General features: G+C 44.5%; 1 protein-coding gene across 19 annotated transcripts in view; it reads right to left on the bottom strand.

Annotated features, from left to right (window-relative positions):
- birc6 (baculoviral IAP repeat containing 6) overlaps positions 1–25,165 on the bottom strand; it is a 156,129-nt gene that overhangs the window by 73,785 nt on the left and 57,179 nt on the right. For 14 of the 19 annotated variants that reach the window (XM_064932346.1, XM_064932354.1, XM_064932347.1 and 11 more), the window contains 13 exons: positions 24,936–25,136; positions 24,436–24,715; positions 24,084–24,340; positions 23,858–23,966; positions 23,505–23,729; positions 21,987–22,872; positions 21,745–21,888; positions 17,357–17,486; positions 12,691–12,822; positions 12,184–12,342; positions 11,442–11,615; positions 1,244–1,443; positions 682–753 (listed from right to left, as the gene is read on the bottom strand). In XM_064932346.1, the coding sequence (XP_064788418.1) occupies positions 682–753; positions 1,244–1,443; positions 11,442–11,615; positions 12,184–12,342; positions 12,691–12,822; positions 17,357–17,486; positions 21,745–21,888; positions 21,987–22,872; positions 23,505–23,729; positions 23,858–23,966; positions 24,084–24,340; positions 24,436–24,715; positions 24,936–25,136 (2,969 nt within the window). The remainder of the gene's footprint in view (positions 1–681; positions 754–1,243; positions 1,444–11,441; positions 11,616–12,183; positions 12,343–12,690; positions 12,823–17,356; positions 17,487–21,744; positions 21,889–21,986; positions 22,873–23,504; positions 23,730–23,857; positions 23,967–24,083; positions 24,341–24,435; positions 24,716–24,935; positions 25,137–25,165) is intronic. The other 5 variants (XM_064932359.1, XM_064932344.1, XM_064932345.1 and 2 more) reach the window with 1 other exon arrangement.

Below are 25,165 nucleotides of genomic sequence, written 5' to 3'. Positions count from 1 at the left end.
CTTTGACATTATGGGGTATTGTGTGTAGGCATTGACAAACAGTCTAAATGTTATCAATGTGAAATTCAGGCTGTAACACAACATTATGTGGATAAAGTCAAGGGGAGTGAATACTTTTTGAAGGCACTGTACCAGCCCTCAACTTTTGGGCTCCTGTTACAGTGAGTGTTTTTTCAGGTTGTGCCCAGTGTCCTTAAGATTAAGGCAAGTATCGGAGCGGCAGCACTTCGGAAAAACAAAGTTATTTTCTGCTTAGTTGTGATCAATATAATTAATTCAAGCTTAGCTGCACTAAGAGCCAGAGTGGATCTCCAGGAACAGGATGTGCTGTAAGTAAACAGCTAAACACCAGTGGGACAAAAGACACAGACCTGGGCTGTTTGGCTAACCCATCAGAATACACACTGGGCCACTGCTGGGTAAACAGAAAAGCCTCACCTGCATCAATGCCTTAAGTTTACTTTGCTAACAGTCTCACTCAGGATGAGAGCAGAACACCTCAATTATTCACAGCCTTAAGAGCGTGCTCTGAGAACACTATCCAGAGACACACAAAGGGTTAAACTAATGCAGAATGATGTAATTTGCTTTTGAGAGAGGTATATGGTCAACCAATCAATGACCAATCATGTATATGCTTCATTTTCATCACAATGCTAAGTACAAAACAAATCATCTCACTTGATAGCCCTCGTGGGGCGTCTGCTTCAAACCACCAGTAGCTCTGGGAGACTGCCTGAATAATTCAATTCGCTGCAACAATTTGGAAGGGGGAGAAAATAACAAAACAAAACAGATTTAGTACCTGGCAGCTGTCAGAAGCCATTCCAGCTAGTCACCTTGTCGCTATGTGCTCTCAATTACCGTTTAAAGTATCAATTTACTTTCATTTAGGAGGAATGATGTAGCACAGGGGGAGCCCAGAAGAGACAAATAGGGATTTAGACTGAATGGAAAACAGTGACTTGCAATGCCTCTCTATAGGCTGAAACCAGAGTAGATACAAGGCACTACTTTGGCAACTTCAGATCTGCATTGGACTTTCTATGTAGCAAAGGCAGCTTGAATTTCTTAAGTGTTGAGCTCTAGATGTTATGCTATATCTAAACATATCTGGGAAATGGCCTTAACATTGTAGGACTACAATTAAATACCTCCCCAATTACGCAAGTTGTGAAAGTTGTATTTTACTCGTGCTGGTATTAGTTAGTTATGTGGTTATTAGAATAGGAAGTGGTCAAACCTGTTGGATGACATCTGGGTAGAGCATTGGCAGCCTCTCAGCGATCAGGGCCAGACCACCCATGCCTGCAAACACCTGCAGGGGCGACTGGATGGGTTTGGTCTCGAGCAGGGACTCATCGATGGCTGCGTCCAGACACTCGTCTCCCGGGGTCATGGGCTCGTCCTCTGGACAGCTACTCAGCATGTCACAGTGTTCCACTGGAGGAGGGTAAAGCAGAGCGTTTTCAATGACACTAGGTATTTTCTATGTGCTATGTGCCGCGCTCAACCAATCATGACAAGTAAATAATGGGATGCCCTGCAAAGAGGGCCATTGTTTACATCTCAAACACAGAATTAAATAAATCTCTCATAACTCATCCCTCGTTACAAGACAGAGAGAAAAAAAACAGAGCTATCACTATTCATTTATAAAGTTCAAGCAAGAGAGAAACAGACACCAGTTTTCCCAGAAATAAGGGGATGGAGTACCATTTCTATTTTCATATGTGAATGCATAAATATGTGCTAATGGTTGTCCTTGGAAAAAGGATATGCCAGTCCAGGTGGAGTGCACACGGACTAAAACAGAATCAAGGTCTCAGACTACTTGTCCTTTTTTTGAACGTCAGGGGTGTGGTTCCGTACACAAAGTCAAAACCAAATGGAACGGAGGATGAATGGTAAAAAATAGCTCCCCATTATTGTTTTCATTCTGCGGCACGGCCGGCCTGTTTTATGATGATATAAAGCCCCAGTCGATTGATAGGTCATCTACAAAACGCTGCACATCACCCTCCTGGAGAAGAAAATAAAATAAATGATTCATTGCTCCCGTCTCTAAAGGGATTTTCCCCCTCCTCCTCGTAGTGAATTAAAAAGTCACGAGGGTAGTGACTAATAGGGGTTGTAACAGGCCCGTCCTGTCTGAAATTCCAAATCAGGATTAAACGGGATGGAGAAGGAAGCGCTCATCTTTCAGTAGGCCGCAAGAAGAGACTGGGCCACCCAGAGAATACTTTTAAGAGCATCAACCCAGTGAGTTAGGGTTACATTTCAAATGCAACCAAAAAGGCACAGAAAAAAGGGTAATCATTAGACTTCAGAGGAGCAGATCAGATCAAATCTGCGAGAAAGAGGGCAAATCGTGAACGACAAGGAATTCTATCATTCTGCTCAAGAACAAACATTCTATTTTACAGAACGTTCCAGTACCTTTACTACGCCAAGTGCATCTTATTAGCCTGAGAGTTCAAGTGACAAATCAAGGGTAGGCCATAGACTTAAACATGACATCATTGTGTCTGAGAGCACGGACAGCGCCATTGAGGCCATCTCCATTTGATGTCGTCAATTTTCTTCTAATACTTCTATGAGTTGGCAAACAAACTGAAAGGGTGCACACTGCCACCTAGAGTGTGTTTGAACAGGTATAAAGCCCAGGTTGGTGATTACCGCCACCTGCAGTTATGGAATGTTTCCTCAGGAGTATAATTAATTGGCTGGTCCTTACTGGTGACCTGGATGGAATTATGTGGTCCTTGCTTAACTCAAAGGACATCGTTCCCCAACAGGCGGTCTGCGGGCCGAATTTGGCCACCCAAGTTTTCTGAGCAAAAAATAAACATGCGCAGGAAATAAGCTAAGTGATTAACCTAAGCTTAAGAGGATCTGCAGAAAAGAATGGGAGAAACTCCCCAAATACAGGTGTGCCAAGATTGTAGTGTCATACCCAAGAAGACTCGAGGCTGTAATCATCACTGCCAAAGGTGCTTAAACAAAGTACTGAGTAAAGGGTCTGAATACTTATGTAAATGTGATATGTTTAAAAAAAGATATATATATATCTAAATTAGCACACATTTCTAGAAACCTGTTTTTGCCATCTCATTATGGGGTATTGTGTGTAGATTAATGGGGGGGGAATTTAATACATTTTAGTATAAGGCTGTAACCTAACAAAATGTGGAAAAATTCAATGGGTCTGAATACCCCGAAAGCACTATGTTTGGGCTTATTGTGATCAATTTGCAGTCTACAAATGTGTAACTATGTTACAGTCCGACCACTCTCCCAAGAAAAAATATTGCCTGTGGCTGAATCTAGACGATCCCTGGCATAGGATGTCCCACCGAGTTGACTACTTCAAAATGGTGAAAGTCCTCAATGGTGCTGCCCATGCTAAAAGGTTCTATTGGGCACTAAAGTCCTCTCTCTCTACGGAGTAGACCTAGAAACCTAAAAATGGTTAGAGGGACAAAACCCATTTAGCTCTAAAAGGCCTGGCCTATTTGTGGAAGTTGAAGGCTTTTAAGGGGGCTGGGGCTAGATCTCTCCATGTACCCGTCTTCAATTCAGTGGATGGCCGTTAGTGGGGCTGAGCCTGGTAAATGGATTATGAGATAACTCCCCCTGGTCAAAGCCACCGCACTGGTTTAAGAGATCTCCTCCTCCCCCCATCTCTGACAGGACTGTTACTGAGGGTCACTGCTATCCTCCCCATTTATCAGCCTCAATGGGTCTGGAGACAAAGGATTCCGGAATGATTTGTTTTGGGAAGCGACGGTATTGGAAGCTATTTGGGGAAATTGTAGGCGAGCTATGCAGTAAGTATTGTAAAAGAGGTATTTTACTGCACAGTCAAGTATATAGTTCAGCGCAGAGAGCAATGGGGCAGAGGTTTGTCAGAATCAAGAAAAGATGTGAACAAACCCCATGTTGAAAATGTGTGTCCACTGAACACTACCCTTTACCATGCAGTGCTCCTTTAGCCCAGACCAGAGATGAAAGCGGTGGTGCCGAATATACAGCATTGGCAGGCTTCAGCCTGCTCCAGGCAGTTTCTAATCAATACGCCTCAACTAATTATCTGAACTCCGAGAGCACGGCGGTGAAACTAAATTGGTTCGATGAAGACAATGATTGACCTAATCAGGTGGTTAGTGTCTGGCTGAAGACAGTATTGGTGAAATGGGTTTGGCACTGGACAGACATTCATTAGCAGATAACACTCAGGTCACCGGCCTCCCATCTTGTGTACTACTAACAGCAGCCCACTATTCTAGGAGTGGCAGTCATTGCATTTTAAAATATCTCACCCAACAGGGGGACGGACAAGTCATCCAGTGTGACTGACAGATAGGACTGAGGTGCGGAAGAAGAGGGTGCGATGCAGGGAGGAGTAGATGCGCTCCACTGCTTGGACTATAGGTGGTGGTTGCTCGTGTTAATTAGCCCCAGGGGCAGCATACAGGCTGTGACTGCCACTGGGGAGAATCAACATCCACACTGACAGAGACCGGCACAGGGCTTTGTAACAGTGCTACCAAGCATGGGCTCTGTTAACAATGCAGGCAAAACAAGCCTGCAGCAAGAGAACAAAAAGCACTAAAGCGGATTTCTGTAAAAAGCTGACAATATCTTACTGCAAACAATGTCCCACTGCAGAGCCAGTGGAAACCACACAGAATTTACCTCTGATTCGAGCGACTGGTATAGAATCACAGGGTATAGTGAATTTTTAAAATGAGATTAGTTTGGAATACTCGTCTTCACACGTTAGTAAGAGCGAACACCTGGACTTGGGAGTCGATTTTGTCAGCTATTAGTTCAGCTTCACTACATTACCCCTTGCAGCACCCAGGGAGGGCAGTGGTTCTACACTTTCTACATGAGCAGCACATCACCTGCTATCATCAATTCTCTGAGCACACGTCATAAACATGCATTCAGTACCACAGATGGTTGAGGCGGCTCATTAAGATTGTGTGCAGCCATAGGCTACCAGTGAAATCGTGGGATTATTGACCATGTTCTCAGTTTTAGTCATTAATTTTTCCACTTGCAAGGGAAGAACATGTAGAAGTGAAGGACTTTGCTTGAGGTGGTATGGCTCTGTCATGGCCGGAAGAGAGCAGAGCAATTTCCTCTGGTTTGCACATCTACAAGTTGCCGACAATATCAAACAGACATCAACTGTGACAGTAATAACATTTACCACACCTAGGGCTGCACATTTTGGGTAATATTCAGACGTGGAAACCTTGTGGGAATTAACGGCAATATATGGGAATTAACAGAAATGTATGCAAATTAATATTAATACCATTTAAATGTAGATGTTTTTTGCATTGGATATATTTATAGATATCAGTTTGTCTCTGTGAATGGTTTGTCCTCTGACAAATCAACTGTAAATTTCGGTGTTCCTCAAGGTTCCGTTTTAGGAACAGTATTGTTTTCACGGCTACCCGGATAAAGCACTAAATAAACTTCAGTTAGTGCTAAATACAGCTGCTAGAACCACAACATTTGATCATATTACTCCAGTGCTAGCCTCCCTACACGTCCTGTTAAGGCAAGGGCTGATTTTAAGATTTTACTGCTAACCTACAAAGCATTACATGGGCTTGCTCCTACCTATCTTTCCGATTTGGTCCTGCCGTACATACCTACACGTACGCTACGGTCACAAGACGCAGGCCTCCTAATTGTCCCTAGAATTTCTAAGCAAACAGCTGGAGGCAGGGCTTTCTCCTATAGAGTTCCATCTTTATGGAATGGTCTTTACTGTAGACTCATCTCTTCAGTGGGTCATATGATTGAGTGTAGTCTGGCCCAGGAGTGGGAAGGTGAACGGAAAGGCTCTGGAGCAACGAACCGCCCTTGCCGGTTCCCCTCTTTCCACTGGGATTCTCTGCCTCTAACCCTATTACAGGGGCTGAGTCACTGGCTTTCTGGGGCTCTTTCATACCGTCCCTATGAGGGGTGCGTCACTTGAGTGGGTTGAGTCACTGATGTGATCTTCCTGTCTGGATTGGCGCCCCCCCTTGGGATGTGCCGTGGCAGATATCTTTGTGGGCTATACTCGGCCTTGTCTCAGGATGGTAAGTTGGTGGTTGAAGATATCCCTCTAGTGGTGTGGAGGCTGTGCTTTAGCAAAGTGGGTGGGGTTATATCCTTCCTGTTTGGCCTTGTCCGGGGGTGTCATCGGATGAGGCCACAGTGTCTCCTGACCCCTCCTGTCTCAGCCTCCAGTATTTATGCTGCAGTAGTTTGTGTCGGGGGGCTAGGGTCAGTCTGTTATATCTGGAGTACTTCTCCTGTCCTATCTGGTGTCCAGTGTGAATTTAAGTGTGCTCTCTCTAATTCTCTCTCTCTCTTTCGTTCTTTCTCTCTCTCGGAGGACCTGAGCCCTAGGACCATGCCTCAGGACTACCTGACATGATGACTACTTGCTGTCCCCAGTCCACCTGGCCATGCTGCTGCTCCAGTTTCAACTGTTCTGCCTGTGATTATTATTATTTGACCATGCTGGTCATTTATAAACATTTGAACATCTTGGCCATGTTCTGTTATAATCTCCACCCAGCACAGCCAGAAGAGGAAAGGCCACCCCACATAGCCTGGTTCCTCTAGGTTTCTTCCTAGGTTTTGGCCTTTCTAGGGAGTTTTTCCTAGCCACCGTGCTTCTACACCTGCATTGCTTGCTGTTTGGGGTTTTAGGCTGGGTTTCTGTACAGCACTTTGAGATATCAGCTGATGTACGAAGGGCTATATAAATACATTTGATTTGATTTAGCATATCATATGGAGACAAGTAGACATAATTGCAAATGATTAAATCCTTCCAATCAAATTAAAAACTTAAATTTAGTTATGAATTGAACTTTAATTAAATGAGTTGACTCTTCACATGGGATGACTTCCCTGAACAGCAAAAGGGAATATTGAATGATCCGATATTGAATGATCCAATGATCCATCGCATCTCCCAAAAACATTTGTAAAATGATAGTCTAGAAACTAAAGCTTTGGAAGCCTGAGAGGAAGACAACCATGTCTTCTCCCTGGACCTCCTCAATGTCCACCTCTTGAACATCAGACTGAGGTCTCATCTTCACTGTCACTTTCCAACCTTGTTGAGGATGGCTCGTTGTCAGCGTCAAAACGCCTCAAATGGCCACCAATATTTCAAACCTTTTATTGGTCAGCCTGTTGTGTTCTTTGGTGTGTGTGCTCCCAAACAAGGACCAGTTGCGCTCAGAGGTGGCTGATGTTGGTGGGATTTGGAAGATGGAGGCAACAAGGGAAAGAGCCTCAGATCCACAAAGTCCCTTCCACCAGGTGGCTGATGAGATATGTTGGCATGACTGCCATATTGCATCTCCATCCCAAAGCCCTTGCATGAATATGTACTTCACCAGACTGCCAAGAACCTTGCCCTCATCCAGGCCAAGGTGGCCCAACACAGTAGTGATGACATCCTAGGCCTTGTTGATCTCTGCACCAGACAGGATGCGCTTGCCAGCATACTTGGGGTCCAACATGTACGCTGCGGAGTGTACGGGCTTCAGGCAGAAGTCTCCACGCTTTTTGATGCATTTTAGAACTACAGTTTCCTCTGCTTGGAGCAACAGTGAAGTGGACAGGGCAGTACAGTATATCTTCTCTTACATCTGCAAGTAGAGTCTGAACATCAGACAGGATGGTATTTTCTCCCTCAATCTACTGCTATAGGTTTCACGAGTTTCAGGCTGCTTACCACTCTCTCCCAAAATACATAATCCAGGATGATCCTCTTGATGGGGCAGTCCAGTGAATGGCCATTTCCTGGAGACTCCTTCCCTTCCAGTAGACTGTCAAACATGATGACAACACCACCCTAAGGGGTGTTGCTGGGCAGCTTTAATGTGGTGCCCTTATTCTTCTCACTTTGCTTGGTGAGTTAGATTGCGGCTACAACTTGATGGCCCTTCACATACCTAACCATTTCCTTGGCTCTCTTGTAGAGTGTATCCATCGTTTTCAGTGCCATGTTGTCCTTGAGGAGCAGATTCAATGCATGAGCAGCACAGCCAATGGAAGGACTCCCAAATTTTCAACCAAGCAGCCTTCATGTTCGCAGCATTGTCTGTCACCAATGCAAATACCTTCTGTAGTCCAAGGTCATTGACGACTGCCTTCAGCTCATCTGCATTGGAGAGACCGGTGTGTCTGTTGTCCCTCGTGTCTGCGCTCTTGTAGAATACTAGTTGAGGGGTGGAAATTTAGTGAATTATTCTTCGCCCACGAACATTCAACCACCCATCAGTAGTACAGTCTGCTTTCTCTATGATTTGCTTGACCTTCACTTGAACTCTGCATCCAGCAAATGAGTAAATAAAGCATGTCTGGTTGAAGGGGTGTATACTGGGCAAAGAACATGCATAATTCTCTTCCAATACACATTGCCTGTGAGCATCAGAGGTGAACCAGTTGCATACACAGGCCGAGCAAGACATTCATCAGCATTTCTCTACGTTCCTCCATTGAGTCAAAAAAGCTTCGGATTCCAGGAGACCATGAGCTGTTGCTATCGATAAGGCGTTCGATTCATCATTTTCACCTTGAATAGAAGTAGAGGGACTTTTGTCAGAGGTTGCTTGTTGTGAATGCGGAGGGAAGTTTATGCACTTGGCCAGATGATTCGGCATCTTCGTGGCATTCTTCACATATGATTTGGCGCAGTACTTGCACATGTACACAGATTATCCTTCTACATTAGCTGCAGTGAAATGTCTACACATATCAGGTAGTGCCTGTGGCATTTTCTTGTAAAGGGAAAAATTAGCAAAGAAAAACCCAAATACAATTCCATGTATAGATAAATAGTTAAGCAGCTAGATTAAACAACTCCTTTGTAAGATTTATTTCAATGTTTTAAAATGAAAATAGGTGAATTAACACTCAGTTAGCAGGGTCAAGCAAGCTAAAACCCACATGGTAGCAAAAACTAACTAGCATAAATTGTTAAGTTAGAAATTATTTAAACACACTTTCCTGTAGGCTACTATTTACTAGTTAACAAACAATCATGTATTTCGTATAAAATATATTCACCCCACCCAGTATTATAAATCAAACTTACCAGAAAGAATGTAGTCCTGAGCTCAGACAGTGTAGTAGTGTGGGCTCAATAGCATCTCATTTGCATGCAAAATCTTGAGAATCAGCTGCACATGTGACGGAAGAGTGCACTGTACATGTGATGGAAGAATGCACTGTGCATACAGAGGGTTGCAATTCCATTGAATTGGGGATCATTTAAGCAAAATATGCCACAAGACCTAGAATTACCTTATGTTTTCCCACAAAAAAAAGGTTCACTGTTATAAGACAACTTTTTTGATGAATTTAAGCAAAATTCCCAGGCTTAACTTCCCATGGAAAATTTCAGGAAATTTACCGGTTAAGTTTCCGACCCTTTTACAACCCTAACCACACCACATAAAACCATTACATGGAGCATGGTGTGCTAGTTTAAAAACTATATGAGAAATTCATCTTATACAGATGTTAAAGTTACATTAACAAAGAACATGAGTCTTGGGTAAACGTTTCTACAACGTCAAGGGGCTAAAACGGCTTTGGGAACAAGTGGAGTTTAAAAGTAGAGGGTGGAATCTGATTGGGTGGTCATGAGTCAAGTCGCTCTGGGAGCTTTCAACCATCAGAGCTTTTCTTTCGAAGGATGAACACAAGATAATAGGTGATAAAAGCAGAGTCCAAAATAACTCCATTAGTTTCTAACGAAACTTGATGGAAAAAGACTGAAGGCACCGGCCTGTATTTATTACCGCTGAAGTCATTAAGAGGCACCCACGCAATTTTCAAGCCTCCATTCCCTCATCCAAGCTCCGATTCATTTCTGACATGCAGCCGACATTTCCATCTTTCTCTTACATTGAAGTCAACCCGGCCAATTTATGATGATAACATTATAGCTTTCTATCTGAAGTAAACCCCGGCCGAGAGCGAGAGAAGGCCAATTGTAGAAATGGATACACACTTGCTCCCTTTATACCATTACTTAACACAGTGAAAAAGAGCGGAGTGACTGTGCAGGTGCCTTTTGAGTATGCACATCTCACACTGGGCAACCTGTGACACAGACTAGTAATGGCACCTGAAAACATCTCAGGAGACTTAGGCCCGGCGCTCAGACAGAGAAATGGATGGCTGTGGAGGGGGAGAGCCATTAATCCCTCTGTCAGGGGACCCAGGGCTGTCAGGGGACCCATGGAGAGAGCCGTTTGGGGCTCACTTTACACACTAACTACATAGCAAGAGGACAAATGGCAGACAGGGAGGTAGAAGGAGAGTGTTAGCGCACGCAGTTATACAATACATACACAAAAGTATGTGGACACCCCTTCAATGCAATACACAAACATTGGCAGTAGAATGGCCTCCCTGAAGACCTCAGTGACTTTCAACGTGGCACCATCATGGGACACCACCTTTCCAACAAGTCAGTTTGTCAAATTTCTGCCCTGCTCGAGCAGCCCCGGTCAACTGTACGTGCTGTTATTGTGAAGTGGAAACGTCTAGAAGCAACGACTCACAGAACAGGACCGCCGAGTGCTGGAGTAGGTAGATTGTGTAAAAGAAAATCGTCGGTCCTTGGTTGCAACTCTCACGACAGAGTTCCAAAACTGCCTCTGGAATCAACGACAGCACAAGAACTGTTCATCAGGAGCATCATGAAATGGGTTTCCATGGCAGAGCAGCCACACACAAGCCTAAGATCACCATGTGCAATGCCAAGCGTCAGCTGGAGTGGTGTAAAGCTCACCGCCATTGGACTCTGGAGCAGTGAAAACATGTTCTCTCGAGTGATGAATCATGCTTACCACCTAGCAGTACGACGAACGAATATGGGTTTGGCGGAGGCCAAAAGAACACAACCTGCTCGAATACCTAGTGCCAACTTTAACGTGTGGTGGAAGAGGAATCATGACAATCTAAACGATTCTGTGCTTCCAACTTTGTGGCAACAGTTTGGAGAAGCATTACAATTATGCCGTGTACAAAGCAAGGTCCATATAGAAATGGTTTGTCGAGATCGATTTGGAAGAACTTGACTGGCCTGAACAGAGCCCTGACCTCAACCCCATCGAACACCTTTGGGATAAATTGTAACACCGACTGCGAGCCTGACCTAATCACACAACATCAGTGCCTGACCTCACTAATGCTCTTGTGGCTGAATGGAAGCAAGTCCCCGCAGCAATGTTCCAACACCTGTTATAGCAGCAATGGGGGGAACAACACCATATTAATGTCCATGATTTTGGAATGAGATGTTTGACAAGCAGGTGTCCACATACTTTTGGTCATGTAGTGTAAGTTTGAATGAGAATGTGCGCTTGTATTTCTTATGCGCTCTGCCATACCTTTCTCTGTGCGGAGCCGTTTGAAGGAGTCCGTCTTCGAGATCCCGGGGTCGGAGATAACCTTGGAGCCCAACTTGACAGTCAAGTCGATGGAGTGGTAGCCCTGGGGAAGCTTGCGGTCGTAAAGCAGGGTCAACAGCTGGGCCAGTGTCATCTCTGCCGGCAGGGGCTGACCTGAGGGGGGGTGGAGGGATGAGACAGCGTTCACAGTGAGGAACCAAAACCTTGGTCACTCTCTGGTCACACTACCAGGCCCAGAGGGACAGAAAACCCATGACAACTACGTGACATGAAGGCTAGTGACCTATTTAACAATGACTACATGTGAAGACAAGACATAATGGATGGAGTGCTGCTTGTGCCCATAGTAAATGTTTGTCTTTGCAAACAAAGGTCTGATCATGTCTTCGCATATCTTTCCCGAGTTAGGTAAAAATTGGATCTTGCTGGCCTTAAGGAGATAGACAAACATTCTGTCCAATGGGTGTACATCAAGCTGCGTCACGCTACAGAAACAGGAGATAGACTCCTATGAGCTGTTCCAGTTCTCACAAGCCAGGGCTCGTGCAAGGTTACTTATGTTTACCTTGACAACCTAGGGTCACAAGACCACAGACTAGAACAAGCCAAAGGACACTCGGGCACACTGGCTCAATGAATTGGCTTCGTCAGATGAACAGGCTTCACTTGGCGGAAGGAAGGTGCTGGAGAGAGAAGGGAGCTGTTTGTGTGTACACAGTACCTGGTAGCAGCTTGTGGTAGAGGTGGAAGACAGGCACGCTGAGAGTTTTGGCAGAAGGGTCCACACCTGAGGCTGTCAGCTTATCGCTCATCACACGGCCCCTCCGCGAAGGGGGACGAGGAGGGGTCGACAGGGCTCTCTTCGACTGGGACTTCAAGCCTGAAAGGAAAACACACTCCAGTCATTTACCATGTAAAATGGACTTGTATATGCTAGTGTATGTGATTCTAGGAGGTGAGCGCTTCTGTCTAGTGCTTCTTATACACTGTCTCTATTTTGGGATATTTTACACATTTTATTTCCATATACAAATAGACCAATCGTTTACATTCGGGGGCAGGAGCTCAACATAGGGCTGGAAGGCCAGCTTAAAGCAAAACAATACCTGCCATCTAATTAGTTCTTTAGAATCAATTAATCCATTCCTGTGAAGCCACAATGATTGGCAGGCGTGGGAAGGAAAGGATGCGGTGAGGGTTTGTGAGGAGGAGGGGGCCAAAAGTGTACCTGAGGCCACGACGACACTGAAGTTGTCCTGGAAACCGCTGTCTGTCTTCATCTTCTCCTTCTCGTCGTGATTCTTCTTCTCCTTGTCCTCTTTCTGCTCATTGATCAGCTTGGCTGTGATACTGGGGGTGTCTGAAAGAGGGAGGGAGCACATTAGAACCACCCTACGGCAACAAGCCATCAAAGCCACTTGTGCTAATTGTCATAATATGCATAGCCCCAGTGGCCGACTAGCCAAGTGCACACAAGTATTAACTAAAGCCCGATTTATCGGTTGACCGATATTAAATTGAGCGATTAGTTTTTTACTATTATAATTTACCAACGTAATTAGACCAGTAAATAGTAATGATTGTCATGCCATGGTATACAGTCTGATATACTACGGCTATACATTTGGGTGGGATTTTTTCGCCCTCGCCCGAGTAGCCTTATTTCACTGCCAAAAATAAAAAATAAAACCATCAAACGTTAGTGTTCAGCGAAGTAACACAATATTAAACACAGGTAGCCTCGTCAAATAACATCCAATCACATCAACCGTTACTCTCGTGGGAACCCTTCACTCTTGTGCAGACATTTAGAAACGAAACATGACAATTTGTCAAAAAAGCCACGGGAGTTGTTTGAGCGAGAATAAAGACGACTCAAGTAGTAAGACATGTAAAAAAGCAACAGATACCGTTAATAAGAAGGTGCAAGAAGCGTCTTATATGGTGAGCTACCGAGTGGCTAGGACATGCAAGCCCCATACCATTGAGGAGGACTTAATTCTTCCTGCTGCCACGGATATGGCTTGGGAAAAATGTCAAAAAACCTGCACAGATGATGCCTTCAAACACTGCTTCACGACGCATCAGTGACATGGCAGGATATGTTTTGAAACAATTACTGCTTCGCATACAAGCCAGTGAATTAAATGCTTTACAGCTGGATGAGTCAACAGACGTGGCAGGCCTGGCCCAACTCCTGGTATATGTCCGTTACGTTTATGGGGGGGGTCAATTAAGGAAGACATCCTCTTCTGCAAAACTCTGGAAACCAGGACAAGAGGAGAGGATATTTTTAAAGTACTGGATAGCTTTGTGACATCAAATGGACTTTGGTGCTCAAGATGTGTTGGTATCTGTACTGATGGCGCAAAAGCCATGACAGGGAGACATAGTGGAGTGGTAATGTGCGTGCAAGCAGTTTCTCCCGACACCACTTGGGTACACTGTAGCATCCACCGAGAGGCTCTTCCTGCCAAGGGAATGCATGACCGCTTGAAAGACGTTTTGGACACTACAGTGAAAATGGTTTTGTTTGTTAAACTTTGTTAAAGCAAGGCCCTTGGACATCAACCATGTAACGCTTTTACAACATACAGAACTGCGCAGGTTATCAAGCTGACACGTTTTTTTTAATTGAGATGAGTTTAAAGTTATTTTTACTGAGCATAATTTTCAATTGTCTGACCGCTTCCATGTTGACGAGTTTCTCACACGACTGGCCTGTCTGGGTGATGTTTTTCGTCACCTGAATGATCTGAATCTAGGATTAGAGGGACTCTCAGCAACTATATTCAAAGTTCGGGACAAAATTCTGGCTATGATTAAGAAGTTGGAGCTCTTCTCTGTCTGCATTAACAAGGACAACACACAGGTCTTTCCATCATTGTATGATTTTCTGTGTGCAAATGATCAAGCTTACGGACAATGTCAAATGTGATATTGTGAAGCACCTGAGTTAGTTGGGTGCGCAATTACGTAATTTCCCGAAATGGATGACAAACAACTTGATTCGTTATCCCTTGCATGGCCTTGCATGGCCTGCCTCCAGTCCACTTCACGATATCTGAACAAGAGTGCCTTATCGAAATTATCACTAGCTTGAAAACTAAATACAGGCAGACTGTGTGGAAAATTATTTAGGACGGACTCTCTACAACACAACCCAACATTGCAGAGCTACGTGCATCCTTTCAAGCACACCCTTCTCATTAACCTGTGGTGAGTTATTCACAATTGATTTTCGATGAACAAAAGGTTGTGTAGTAAGATGGTTAAATAAAAAGCAAAATTATTGCTTATTATTATTTGTGCCCTGGTTCTATAAGAGCTCTTGTTTAAATCACAATCCATTCTTCTTTTCATTCGAGCTATAATAATAAAATCGGCAGATTTAGCAGTTATGGTGAATATTTCCACTCTAAAATTGGAAATCGGTATTGAATCAAATCCCCTATCGGTAAGTTCTAATATTGACATCAACCCTAATGTAGGCGCAAACAAGGCTATGCAAACAACTAGAGATACAATCAGCTGACAAGTAGCTAGCCCATCTCAGTCCTCCATTCCCTGAAAGTTCAGATAAAATGGTCTTGATAGCAGATAATCTGGCATTAGCAATTCCAAGGGCAACTAAGAGCAGGCTCCTTTATTAAAAAGACCCCTGGCTAGCACTAGCTGTTTGCAGCTGTCTCTGCTGTGCTCCCTTGCACATGTAAATATTGGACTATCGATTGTGCCTTCCTCTATTATACTTAAGCTAAAATGTTTATTCTATTCTACTGAGCCATTTACTTTATGATCGTATTCTTATCTTATTTCTTATAGTTGAGAAGGAACCTGCAAGTAAGCATTTCATTGGATGGTTATGCCATATGTATCCTGTACATACGACTAATAAAATGTAAACTTTTATTATTAACCAAGGCTAGCCCTACCTCCCTGGGTAGCGCCAGAAATTATAGGTGTGGACATCATCCCCCTACGGAGAAGGGGACAGGCCGGGTTAGTTTATTGACAGGACCCAATTACTATTTCAGGAAATGGAGGGGTTATTTATTTTGCGCACAAGGAAAAATTGGATTCAGTTGCTTCTTAAATAACTCTGGGGCTTCTGGTAAAGGCCAAAACCTATGAGTCCAGCAGTTTGCACAGGGCTATTCCGTCACAGGGTTGACCAGCAGGGTGCAATAAAGGGGAATGAGGGTGTGGCATTTAACTTGCACCATGTTAGGCTTGTGGGTCTAACATAGTGCCAGTTTACTGTTGAAAAGTGATATCCCAAGTATAAATAAAATAAAGTATATACACTAAAGGATAAAAAAATAAAATAAAAAAAAGATCAAAATATATATACTTCGAGTAGAGCATTCAAAAAGTTGATCTGATGGCTAATCCATGATGTCATCCACCTCTCCCTTGCTTGATGAACAATAGAGAAGACCGAACAAGAGAGGAAAAAGCCACACCCCCAATTGTGCAATGTCATGACTTACCTGGACCACCTATTGAGATGTGCCTTATGTTAAGTACACTGAACAAAAATATAAAACGGAACATGTAAAGTGTTGGTCCCATGTTTCAACGCTTCATACGCACAAAAAGTATATTTCTCTCAAATTTTGTGCACAAATTTGTTTACATCCCTGTTAGTGAGCAGTTCTCCTTTGCCAAGATAATCCATCCACCTGACAGGTGTGGCATATCAAGAAGCTGATTAAAAGCCATGATCATTACACAGGTGCACCTTGTGCTTGGGACAATAAAAGGCCACTCTAGCATTTGCAGTTTTGTCACAACAGAATGCCACATGTTTTGAGGGCGAGTGCAATTGGTATGCTGACTGTTGGAATGTCCACCACAGCTGTTGTCAGAGAGCTGAATGTTAATTTCTCCACCGCAAGCTGCCTCCAAGTCGTTTTAAATAATTTGGCAGAACATCCAAAAGGCCTCACAACCGCAGACCACGTGTAACCACTCCAGCCCAGGAACTCCATATCCGGCTTCTTCTCTTGCGGGATCGCCTGAGGGGGGTACTAAGGAGTATTTAGGTCTTTAATAAAGCCCTTTTGTGGGGAAAACTCATTCTGATTGGCTGGTTCTGGCTTCCCAGTGGGTGAGCCTATGCCCTCCAAGGCCCATCCATGGCTGCACCGTTGCCCAGTCATGTGAAATCAATAGATTTGGGTCTAATGAATTTAATTCAATTGACTGCTTTCCTTATATGAACTGTAACTCAGTCAAATCTATGAAATTGTTGCATGTTGCATTTATAATTCTGTTCAGTATAATTCACCTGTTAAATAAGGTGAAAAGGAGACTGGCGTGCCACTAAGTAAGTGTAGTTACGTTTACACTGACGTGCTCTCTAAACACAGTTAGCACCAGCTGATCCACTCTGTAGCCATTGATCAGAGAGCGATCGTCACCTGCTGGAAAGCTAATATGGTGGGACGCTCTAACGCATTGACATTAATGAGGCGATGTGAGTGGACGCAGCAGTCGCATTGGAAAGGTCAATGTTAATGCCCAGGGAGATTGTGTGTGTGTGCACGTATGTGTGAGACTATGAGGTGCTGGCATGGGGTATAAACTTCAAATATGTCTGCCTTTTCAAATTTAAGGACCCAGTGAGAAGAGATTAAATACTTGAATGACGAGTAGCGTCCGGAGAGTGGGATTCTCCCATTTAGTTCCTGTGTGTCTGTCGTTGTGGGAGGAGGGTTTATCTGAGTGGCACTGGAAACACTCAGGTCCTCTTTATCTGAGGGCCACTTAATATTGATGAGGTTGATGCTGGGGCAACAAGGAAGTATGTTTAAATGTCATTTCCGTTCTGCAACACTAATTGCCCAAACTGTCAACAGTGACAGGTTGGGTAGGGGGAGCAGACGTACCCGACACCCGGTCCAGGACTTCAGCGAGGGTGGTGGAGATGGGAAGGTGGAGGGTGCGGTACTTGTGCCCTGCTCCATACATGGGGTGCTGGATCACATGGCTGGTAGCGTTAATGCGTCCCTTGTACAGCTGAAGAGAGATGAGAAGGTATTAGGACAGTACAAGTACAAAACACCACTGCCAACCAATCTTATGAACGGTCATGACTTCAAGTGAGAGATGAAAGATACAGGATCACAATGCAGGGCCACTTTTGGAGTGAATGAAGCTGGCCTTGGCTATAGACTTCCACTCCTGCCTTCACTGGAAATAACAAGGCTTCTCATTCATGCATGAATGTTACATGTGCACAACATTGAAGGTGACATCTATTGCTTTCTGCAACCTGCAGGAGACAGGCATGGTGTTGCCAGAGCATGGCTCAGCCGCTTAGGTTGCATAGACAGCTCACTGTAGCTCCAAACACAACCTCAGCCCCCTCATTCAGCTCCTTCACTCAGTCCCCACAGTACACACACCAGACAAAATCACTACACTACAAACACTCGCCTGGCAGGAGATTTAGATTATGGAACCTAAAAGGCTGTTTGAAACATGCACCTTTAAAAAGGTACTGGTGGCTTTTAGGCAAGTCTGATAGACCTCTCATTGGAAGCAAAACGTTGTAAGTACAATAAAGTACACTATTTTTAGATTGACAGCAAATCAAAATGTCAAGTTCCCTCCAGTGAGAAGCAGATTAGGGAGAAATTGAGTGAGGCTTTCTTAAATATCAAAGATCAAATTAAGAGAGTCTTTTCAACACTGATGAAATACAAATGTTGAGCCAGCGTAGAGTAAACCATTAACATTTCTGTAAATCTAAAAAGGCCTGATGGAGTAAGGTAAAAGGAAACACAAAGTCTGACATGAGCTATTCTGCATTGCGGAGAACGCACACGCAATCCAGACATCAAACCGGAATTCAACTGTATTCAAACATTTGTTGAATTTAGAAAGAAATCAACTAAATGTATTCAATTTATTAGAAAATGCATTAATTTGCCCAAGTTAATCATAAGACATGAAAATGCATCAGTTACCTGGCAGAATGTGTCATTTTTTGCATCAATCTAGTGGCCATTTGTTTTGCAAACTCTGCAATCACATGACCACTACAGAAACATCGCTAAAGAAAAACATCTTGCTGGTGCACACTTGTAAAAATCATAATTATAAAAGATATTGGTCCCCTGATGTGTTTTAAGCATTTTTGTGGACTTAGAATATCTAATTGCATTGTTTTTCTAATAAATTAACTTTAAAAAATTGACAGCGAAAAAACAGAAAAAAACTAAAAACATGGAAAAACAAAACTGAACCAAGAAAAAAATACAAGATTTCATAGTGCCTTATCTGGGGCTGTTGCAGTGACTGTATTAATGCCACATTAGCAGTCATGAGTCATGAACGCCGTAGTCGATACGCGTTATACAACACCATTATACAATACATAGCCTACTGTATATGCACTGCAGAAAAACACACAAAAAAGATTTAAGATTTAATCTTTGATGCATAATTGGTCGAGCCTATACTCCAAAATTAAAATCTCTATAAATTCTAGTAAATCGCCTTTGATTGTGGACTATTTTATATGCATACTGGAGAATGGTTACCTTAAGCTATGCTCCAAATCTTTCAGGCATGAGTCTGGGAAAGAACTTTGATGGAAAATGTTATTTATACACTTCTGTGGTCTGTGTTCGTGCTTTTCTAATAACCGTTTTCTGTGTTCATGAACGTGACTGATTACACGAATCCTCACTATCAGTATCTGCAATTTGGTAGTACAGTTTCAAGGTCTCAGCATAGAGAGAAGAAGCCTATCAGTCTGTCAAAAGCATGACCCAGTATTGGTCAGTCACATGAATGAAGCAAACGCTGATTCATTAATTTTTGATGAATAAGCTAAATCATGCAAATATAACTTGTCTGTACATAAGAGATCTCACGGGACTTCCCCGGGAGAGCTCCTGACAGACGTTTACTGTGGTGCATCAAGTTGGTTGGAACCGCTACATTTAACTGATAATAAACAACAATTATTCAAGATGGACTTCGAGTGTTCCTGTGTAAGAATTTCCACAATAGAAAGTATAGGCCTAGGCGATGCTATTGGTTTGTTGATTGTACAGGGCGGCTTACAGAGTTAGCCTACAATTATTGTGAATTTGTATACGATTTTCAATAGTATTTCCATAATTAATAGGCTGCCATTACCTTTAGCTACAGAATCTCTCACTACCGTGCATTTTCATCTCCTCCTCTCTCTCCTTCATTCCTTTCTCAAGCACACAAAAAGGGGCTGTCAGTTTAATGAAAGGTTTAGTTATATGTTAATATCGATGTTCCCGAACAGATTTCACTTGATTTCCCAAATTAAGCACCGGGTAGCTGCAGGAATAGGGTTGGGGAACCCATGGCATACAAAGTTCGGTTGGAATATCACCAGCCGTGCAGCGAAAAGCTGCATGCTCCTCAAACAGTGGTTGATGCGTGGCGTGAAACAACTGTTCTTATAAGCCCAGACATTCCTATATGAAATTGCGTGTGAAAGCAGAGTTTAGTTGGGTGCCACTAAAAAGAAGAGATCCCAGCTGCTACTATATTTATTTCCAAGCTGCTCATATTAAGCACATGCTCCCCTATAAAACCGGAATAGCCTACCCGGCATGACTGAAAAACAAACAGGCAGGAAAGAAGCCTCCATTTGCTATTAGAGCTCATACCGATGACATGTCATTTCTCCCTGGCCCCTGTTCCTGTACATTTGATAATGGGCCATTTCAATCAAAACAAATGTCACATATTAGCAAAGACAAGATTAAATTGAGAATAATCTGATGGGTGAAAATATGATACCTTGATGAGAGAATAGTATGTGCAGCTTGATGCAACAGAGGGCAAGCTTTTCTTGCTACTTTCTCAAATCATCAATAGCCTGTAGTCGCACCATGCAGCCCATATATATGTGCTGCTATCTAAGGCATTGTAAGGTTTGTATCACTCACAATTAAAGTTGCAAAATAACTAAATCTGCCGTATATGACAGGTTTCAAATGATCAATTTAACGCTCAACAGCACTCTCTCCGGAATGGGAAAAATCTCATTTTTTAGCGGGTAAATCAAAATTAATATTGCAGAGGGATTGTGGCTTCTATCACTGTAATTATCTGCAGCATTTACAATCCCCCATAACTATTTTAAATATATCTCTTCCATAAAATATATGTTCCTTTATTATTTTCCCCTAACCTTTCCACCCCTCCCCTAATTGAAGTAAACTAATTAAAATGTTATATTTATTCAGCCAAGTAAAATTATTTTATTCTTACAATAAAATCAATAAAATAACGGCACGAGACTTAAGCATGTCTTGTCTGCTAAACAAACAAGCCTACAGCATGACCCACAGCTAAAAAACATACAGTAGGTCAACTCATTCTGTTCTTCTGAAATACATTTTCTTTAAAACCTGACTAAAATGAAAGGGATTTATTGTGGTGTGTATATTAAACAGATTTAGACTTTTTTTAAATTGTAGATGTTCCAAAGGCACGCATCAGCGGCTTGTATGCGTGGAGACCCGGAAACTATAAACGTGTTTGTTAATTAACGGTCAATTACAGAGAGACTGGCAGTCTTTTGCTGGAGAATAACCGACTGACAAAATATCATGACCACCACAGCCCTCGCCCTACCTAATGTGTAAACACATTATCATGTAGACCCATCCTGCTATTAATCACCTACTGATCATACATAATTAACCTTCACTGATGTGATTCCCAGGACACCTTGTGTAATTAAGCACACAAATGACGTAAATTAGAGGTATGTTTGAGGTATGTTTGGCTCGTCGTGCATAACCAGGAACCTTTTGGCATGCCGTGCACAAGTCATCCTTCACTTTGCCCATGGAATGACCCTTACCCTTCCCTGACAGTGTTTAATATCACCAAAACGGGATGGGGCAGAATAATGAGGACAATGACAGTCTGGAGGTTCAAATGAAATTAGCTTTAGACAATTGAAACCACTTTCTCTCCCCCTTCCATGACTGCTCGCTAAACTGCTCACATGACAACTAATCATTGAGGAGGGTGAAATATGGAGCATTATTTTGACTGAGGTGCAGTGCTGTTTCTCCAACAAGCATCAGTCTGGGGAAAGCCTACAAGTGAGTGTGGAGGGATTTTCTGTACTGCTGGGCTGGCCTCTTGTGGTCATCTTGGGATATCACATCACTCTGACAGTTCTTTCCTTTCCAATTTGGAGGAGAATAAAATTGCTCCAAGTAAGGTGAGCTGATAGCATCAGAGCCTACGGAAACTTGGTACCCACCGGACAAGGTGACTGCAGGAAGACTGTGACCTTCTCATCCTCCAGCATGAGCTGCAGGAAGAGCCTGCGGATGAAGCCAGAGATGTTGCCAGAGACAGGCACGCTTCCACGCTGGGGGGCCGACTGGAAGAGCTCACACAGCACCTACAGAGAACAAGAGCCCACCAAAGACACACGTTAGTCATCTATCAGATACGGTTGGTCAGGGTGGAAATGTGTGTAGTCAATGCATTCCACCGGACCTGTGCCATGAGCCGCTGGTTGTTGGGGTGACAGGAAATGCACTGCAGGAAGAAGGCCACTGTGGCGTTCTCGATTGCCGTCCTCTGCTGGGTGGTGAGCCCGCTACCCCTGGTCGAGGAGGCCAGAGAGTAGCGCGACCCTGAAGGCTGGGGTGGGGGCGGAGGAGGGGAGCAGCACGCACCACCGGAGGCAGCAGAGTGAGCTCCCGTGTGCCCATGGACACTGCTGGTTCCCCCTGCGCTGGCGCTGCTGTGGCAAAGCAGGAACAGCAAAGCGGTCCACAGCAGGTTCACCTCAGGCCCACCTAGCCAGTCCTTCATGGCATGACTGTTCCCAACCTCAGTGAGGAAACGCAGCACTGGGGCTGCCAGCTCTGCAGACAAGGACGCCCTGCTCTGAGAGGAAGATGACGAAGAGGAGTGGTGGTTGTGATGGTGCTGCCGTCGTTCGGCCTGGGCGGTGGAGGGCAGAGGCAGGCCAGCTGCAGCCAGGAGACCACAGCAGAGTCCGGCCAGGCTGCGGACCAGCAGAGAGGGCAGGCCTGAGTCCAGCAGCTGCTCTATCGCCCCGGGTGACTGGGAGGCTGCAGCCAGAGTGGCCAGTTGAGACTCAGACAAGGCGATGGGTGGCCGCGCATGTTTGGAATCGTCAGTGAGGCCAGCGCTGGTGGTGGCGTTAGCGCTGCTGAGGTCGTGCTGTTTCTTGCCGTCGTCCGTCATGGAGAGGCGGTGCTGGGCAGCGGTGGGCGGCGCTACGATGCCCATCCAGGACATAAGCAGAGAGAAGTAGCTGGGGTGGATGTGGCACATGGAGCAGAGCAGGCTGTCTACTGCCTTCTTCAGCACCATGTTACACGGCAGGGACATGGACCAGTTGTACAGTAGTCTACAGGAGAGACAGGGACAACAGTATAAACAAAGCAAGCAACACTCACAGCTATCCCTCTAAAATCAACAGGTCAGAAACCATCCTTCAGAATATTTTCACTCCAAAAGTATTGGCAGTGACACATTTGTATTTGTTTTGGCTCTTTACTCCAGCACTTTGTATTTGAAAGTATACAATGACTGACTTTAAAGTACACTGTCAGCTTTAATTTGAGGGCATTTTCATCCATACTGGGTAAACCACTTAAAAATGGGATGAAAATACCCTCAAATTAAAGCTGACAGTGGAGCTCACTTTATGTTTTGTACTTTGTTTTCCCTTTTCGATGTAAAGTGTTTACAGAGTATATATGCAGTATTCATGTTTACAGAGGATGTGTGTAAAATGTAAGACATACCAAGATGGGGATGAGAGGAACTTTAGAGACTTAATATACAGCTTGAAAACATCAGGGAGCTGTTTTCTCACCAGGGTACAAAAGAACTCATGTTCTTCAAACTGATGGCTCAAAGCATGCGAAAGCTCTGCTTAGCTTTTCATGACTAAACAAAGAGTACAGAATCACAGTGGATGAGCTAGACTGAGTAAAGAACCGACCAATTTTTATTTTCTGACAATATAGCACTTACTCAAAAAGCTCTCTGTTGAGCAGCACTGGGAGGTCGTAGTTCACGGGCAACTCGTAACTGTGCCACAAGATGGCCGCCACACCGTGGAGGTGGGAGGGAGAGGGCATGACGAGGCCATACTCCCGTGACGAGGAGCTGCTCTGGCGGATGTAGCCCACGGGGCCACTCCTCTTGTGTGCCGCCACCAGCGACGAGTCATGGACCCATTGGAGAAGGGCGTGGATCCTGGAAGGAGAGACAGGGATTACTTGGTCAATATTAACATATCAAGAGCTGCTTTCACAGATCCAGAATACATAGACCCAGCAGTACTAGGCTCAATACTACACCAATAGATGTTAAGTGGTCTTTACCTATCCTTAGTCGCAGGATCCTGGGTAGTTCCCAGCTGGTACAGGATGTCAATGGTGGAGTCTGAAGAGAGTCCGTTGAGCCTTCCGAAGAGCAGGGGACTGTTGAGGTCTAAACAGAAAAATCACAATGATTTAAGTACAATGACAAAAGGCCAAGACCTCTTTGTGAGATTCAAACGAGTACAATGTGATCAATGAGCATTTTATTAACATGGCGGCTATGTACTCGTAGGGTCAGTGCCGGAGGCTGCACAGTTCCTCAGCAGGATGTCAATGAGCTTTAGGCCGATGCGGGTGGACTGGAGGCCGATCTTGACCAGCACGGCCTCGATGTTAGGCGAGTGCATGCCGCAGTAGGGAGACATAAGCAGGGCGGCGCAGGTTTGGAGCAGATTGGCAGTGGGGGCAGCGGCGCTGGCCATCGTTGCCTCCAGGTCACTGACGTGGGTCAGACAGTGGTGAAGCAGACGTAGCCAGCCAATACTGTGGGAGAGACAGATGGCAAGGTCACAGGTTAGGTAGAGAGATTTGCTTTGGCACGAGTGATTTTTTTTTAAATATGACACTCTAACCTCTACCTGGTTTTAGAGACCTGGTCCTCGGAGGGCAGGAAGGGGTTGTTGACGGTGGCTGAGGAGGTGTTGCCGAAGGCGGTGAGGCCAAGCAGTTTGATCTGGGACAGGCCCAGGGTGCTGGCGTCGCGGGGCCGGTGGAGCCTCAGACACACCGCAGACGCCACCTCAGCCTTCACCAGCTGAATCTTGATGTAGGTGAGGCCGCTGGTGATGATGGGTGTGGACAGAGGCAGCATGTTGACCCCGTCTGCACTTATCTCAACCGAAACCGAGGAGGGGCAGGCTTCGGAGAGGACAAAGAGATGAGGGTGGAGTATGTTCAACTTACATTTACTCCAACTGGTACAGTATGGCACAGAAACATGAACATAAACAATCAATTAGATAACTAGTGTCATTGATTGGCAAGAAAATTCTCAGTTTATATTTAATTCAGTGTCTGATTAAAAGACAACTGCTCTGCACTATTTCCCCCACAGGGGGTTATGTGGTGCTGTACTCACTGGCGAGGGAGGCCAGGTGTGGCTGGATGTGCAGCTCTTTCAGCAGCACGGCAGCAGGGAGGTGGATGGTGAGGTCACACCACGCCTCCTCTGGCAGGAAGATGTAGGACCAGGCCGCTGAGCGTGCCCGTCTGTGAGGGGGCGTGGCCTGAAGGAGGACCTCTGCCGGCTGGGCCGTGGGGCTGCTGGAGGTGATGGTGCCTGCAGAGGGATAAACAGCATTCAATAGG

The sequence above is a fragment of the Oncorhynchus masou genome, chromosome 23 (genome assembly GCF_036934945.1).
Source record: "Oncorhynchus masou masou isolate Uvic2021 chromosome 23, UVic_Omas_1.1, whole genome shotgun sequence".
NCBI lineage: Eukaryota > Metazoa > Chordata > Actinopteri > Salmoniformes > Salmonidae > Oncorhynchus > Oncorhynchus masou.
Note: the sequence above shows the minus strand (reverse complement) of the source record. Positions and strands in the feature narration are given on the sequence as shown.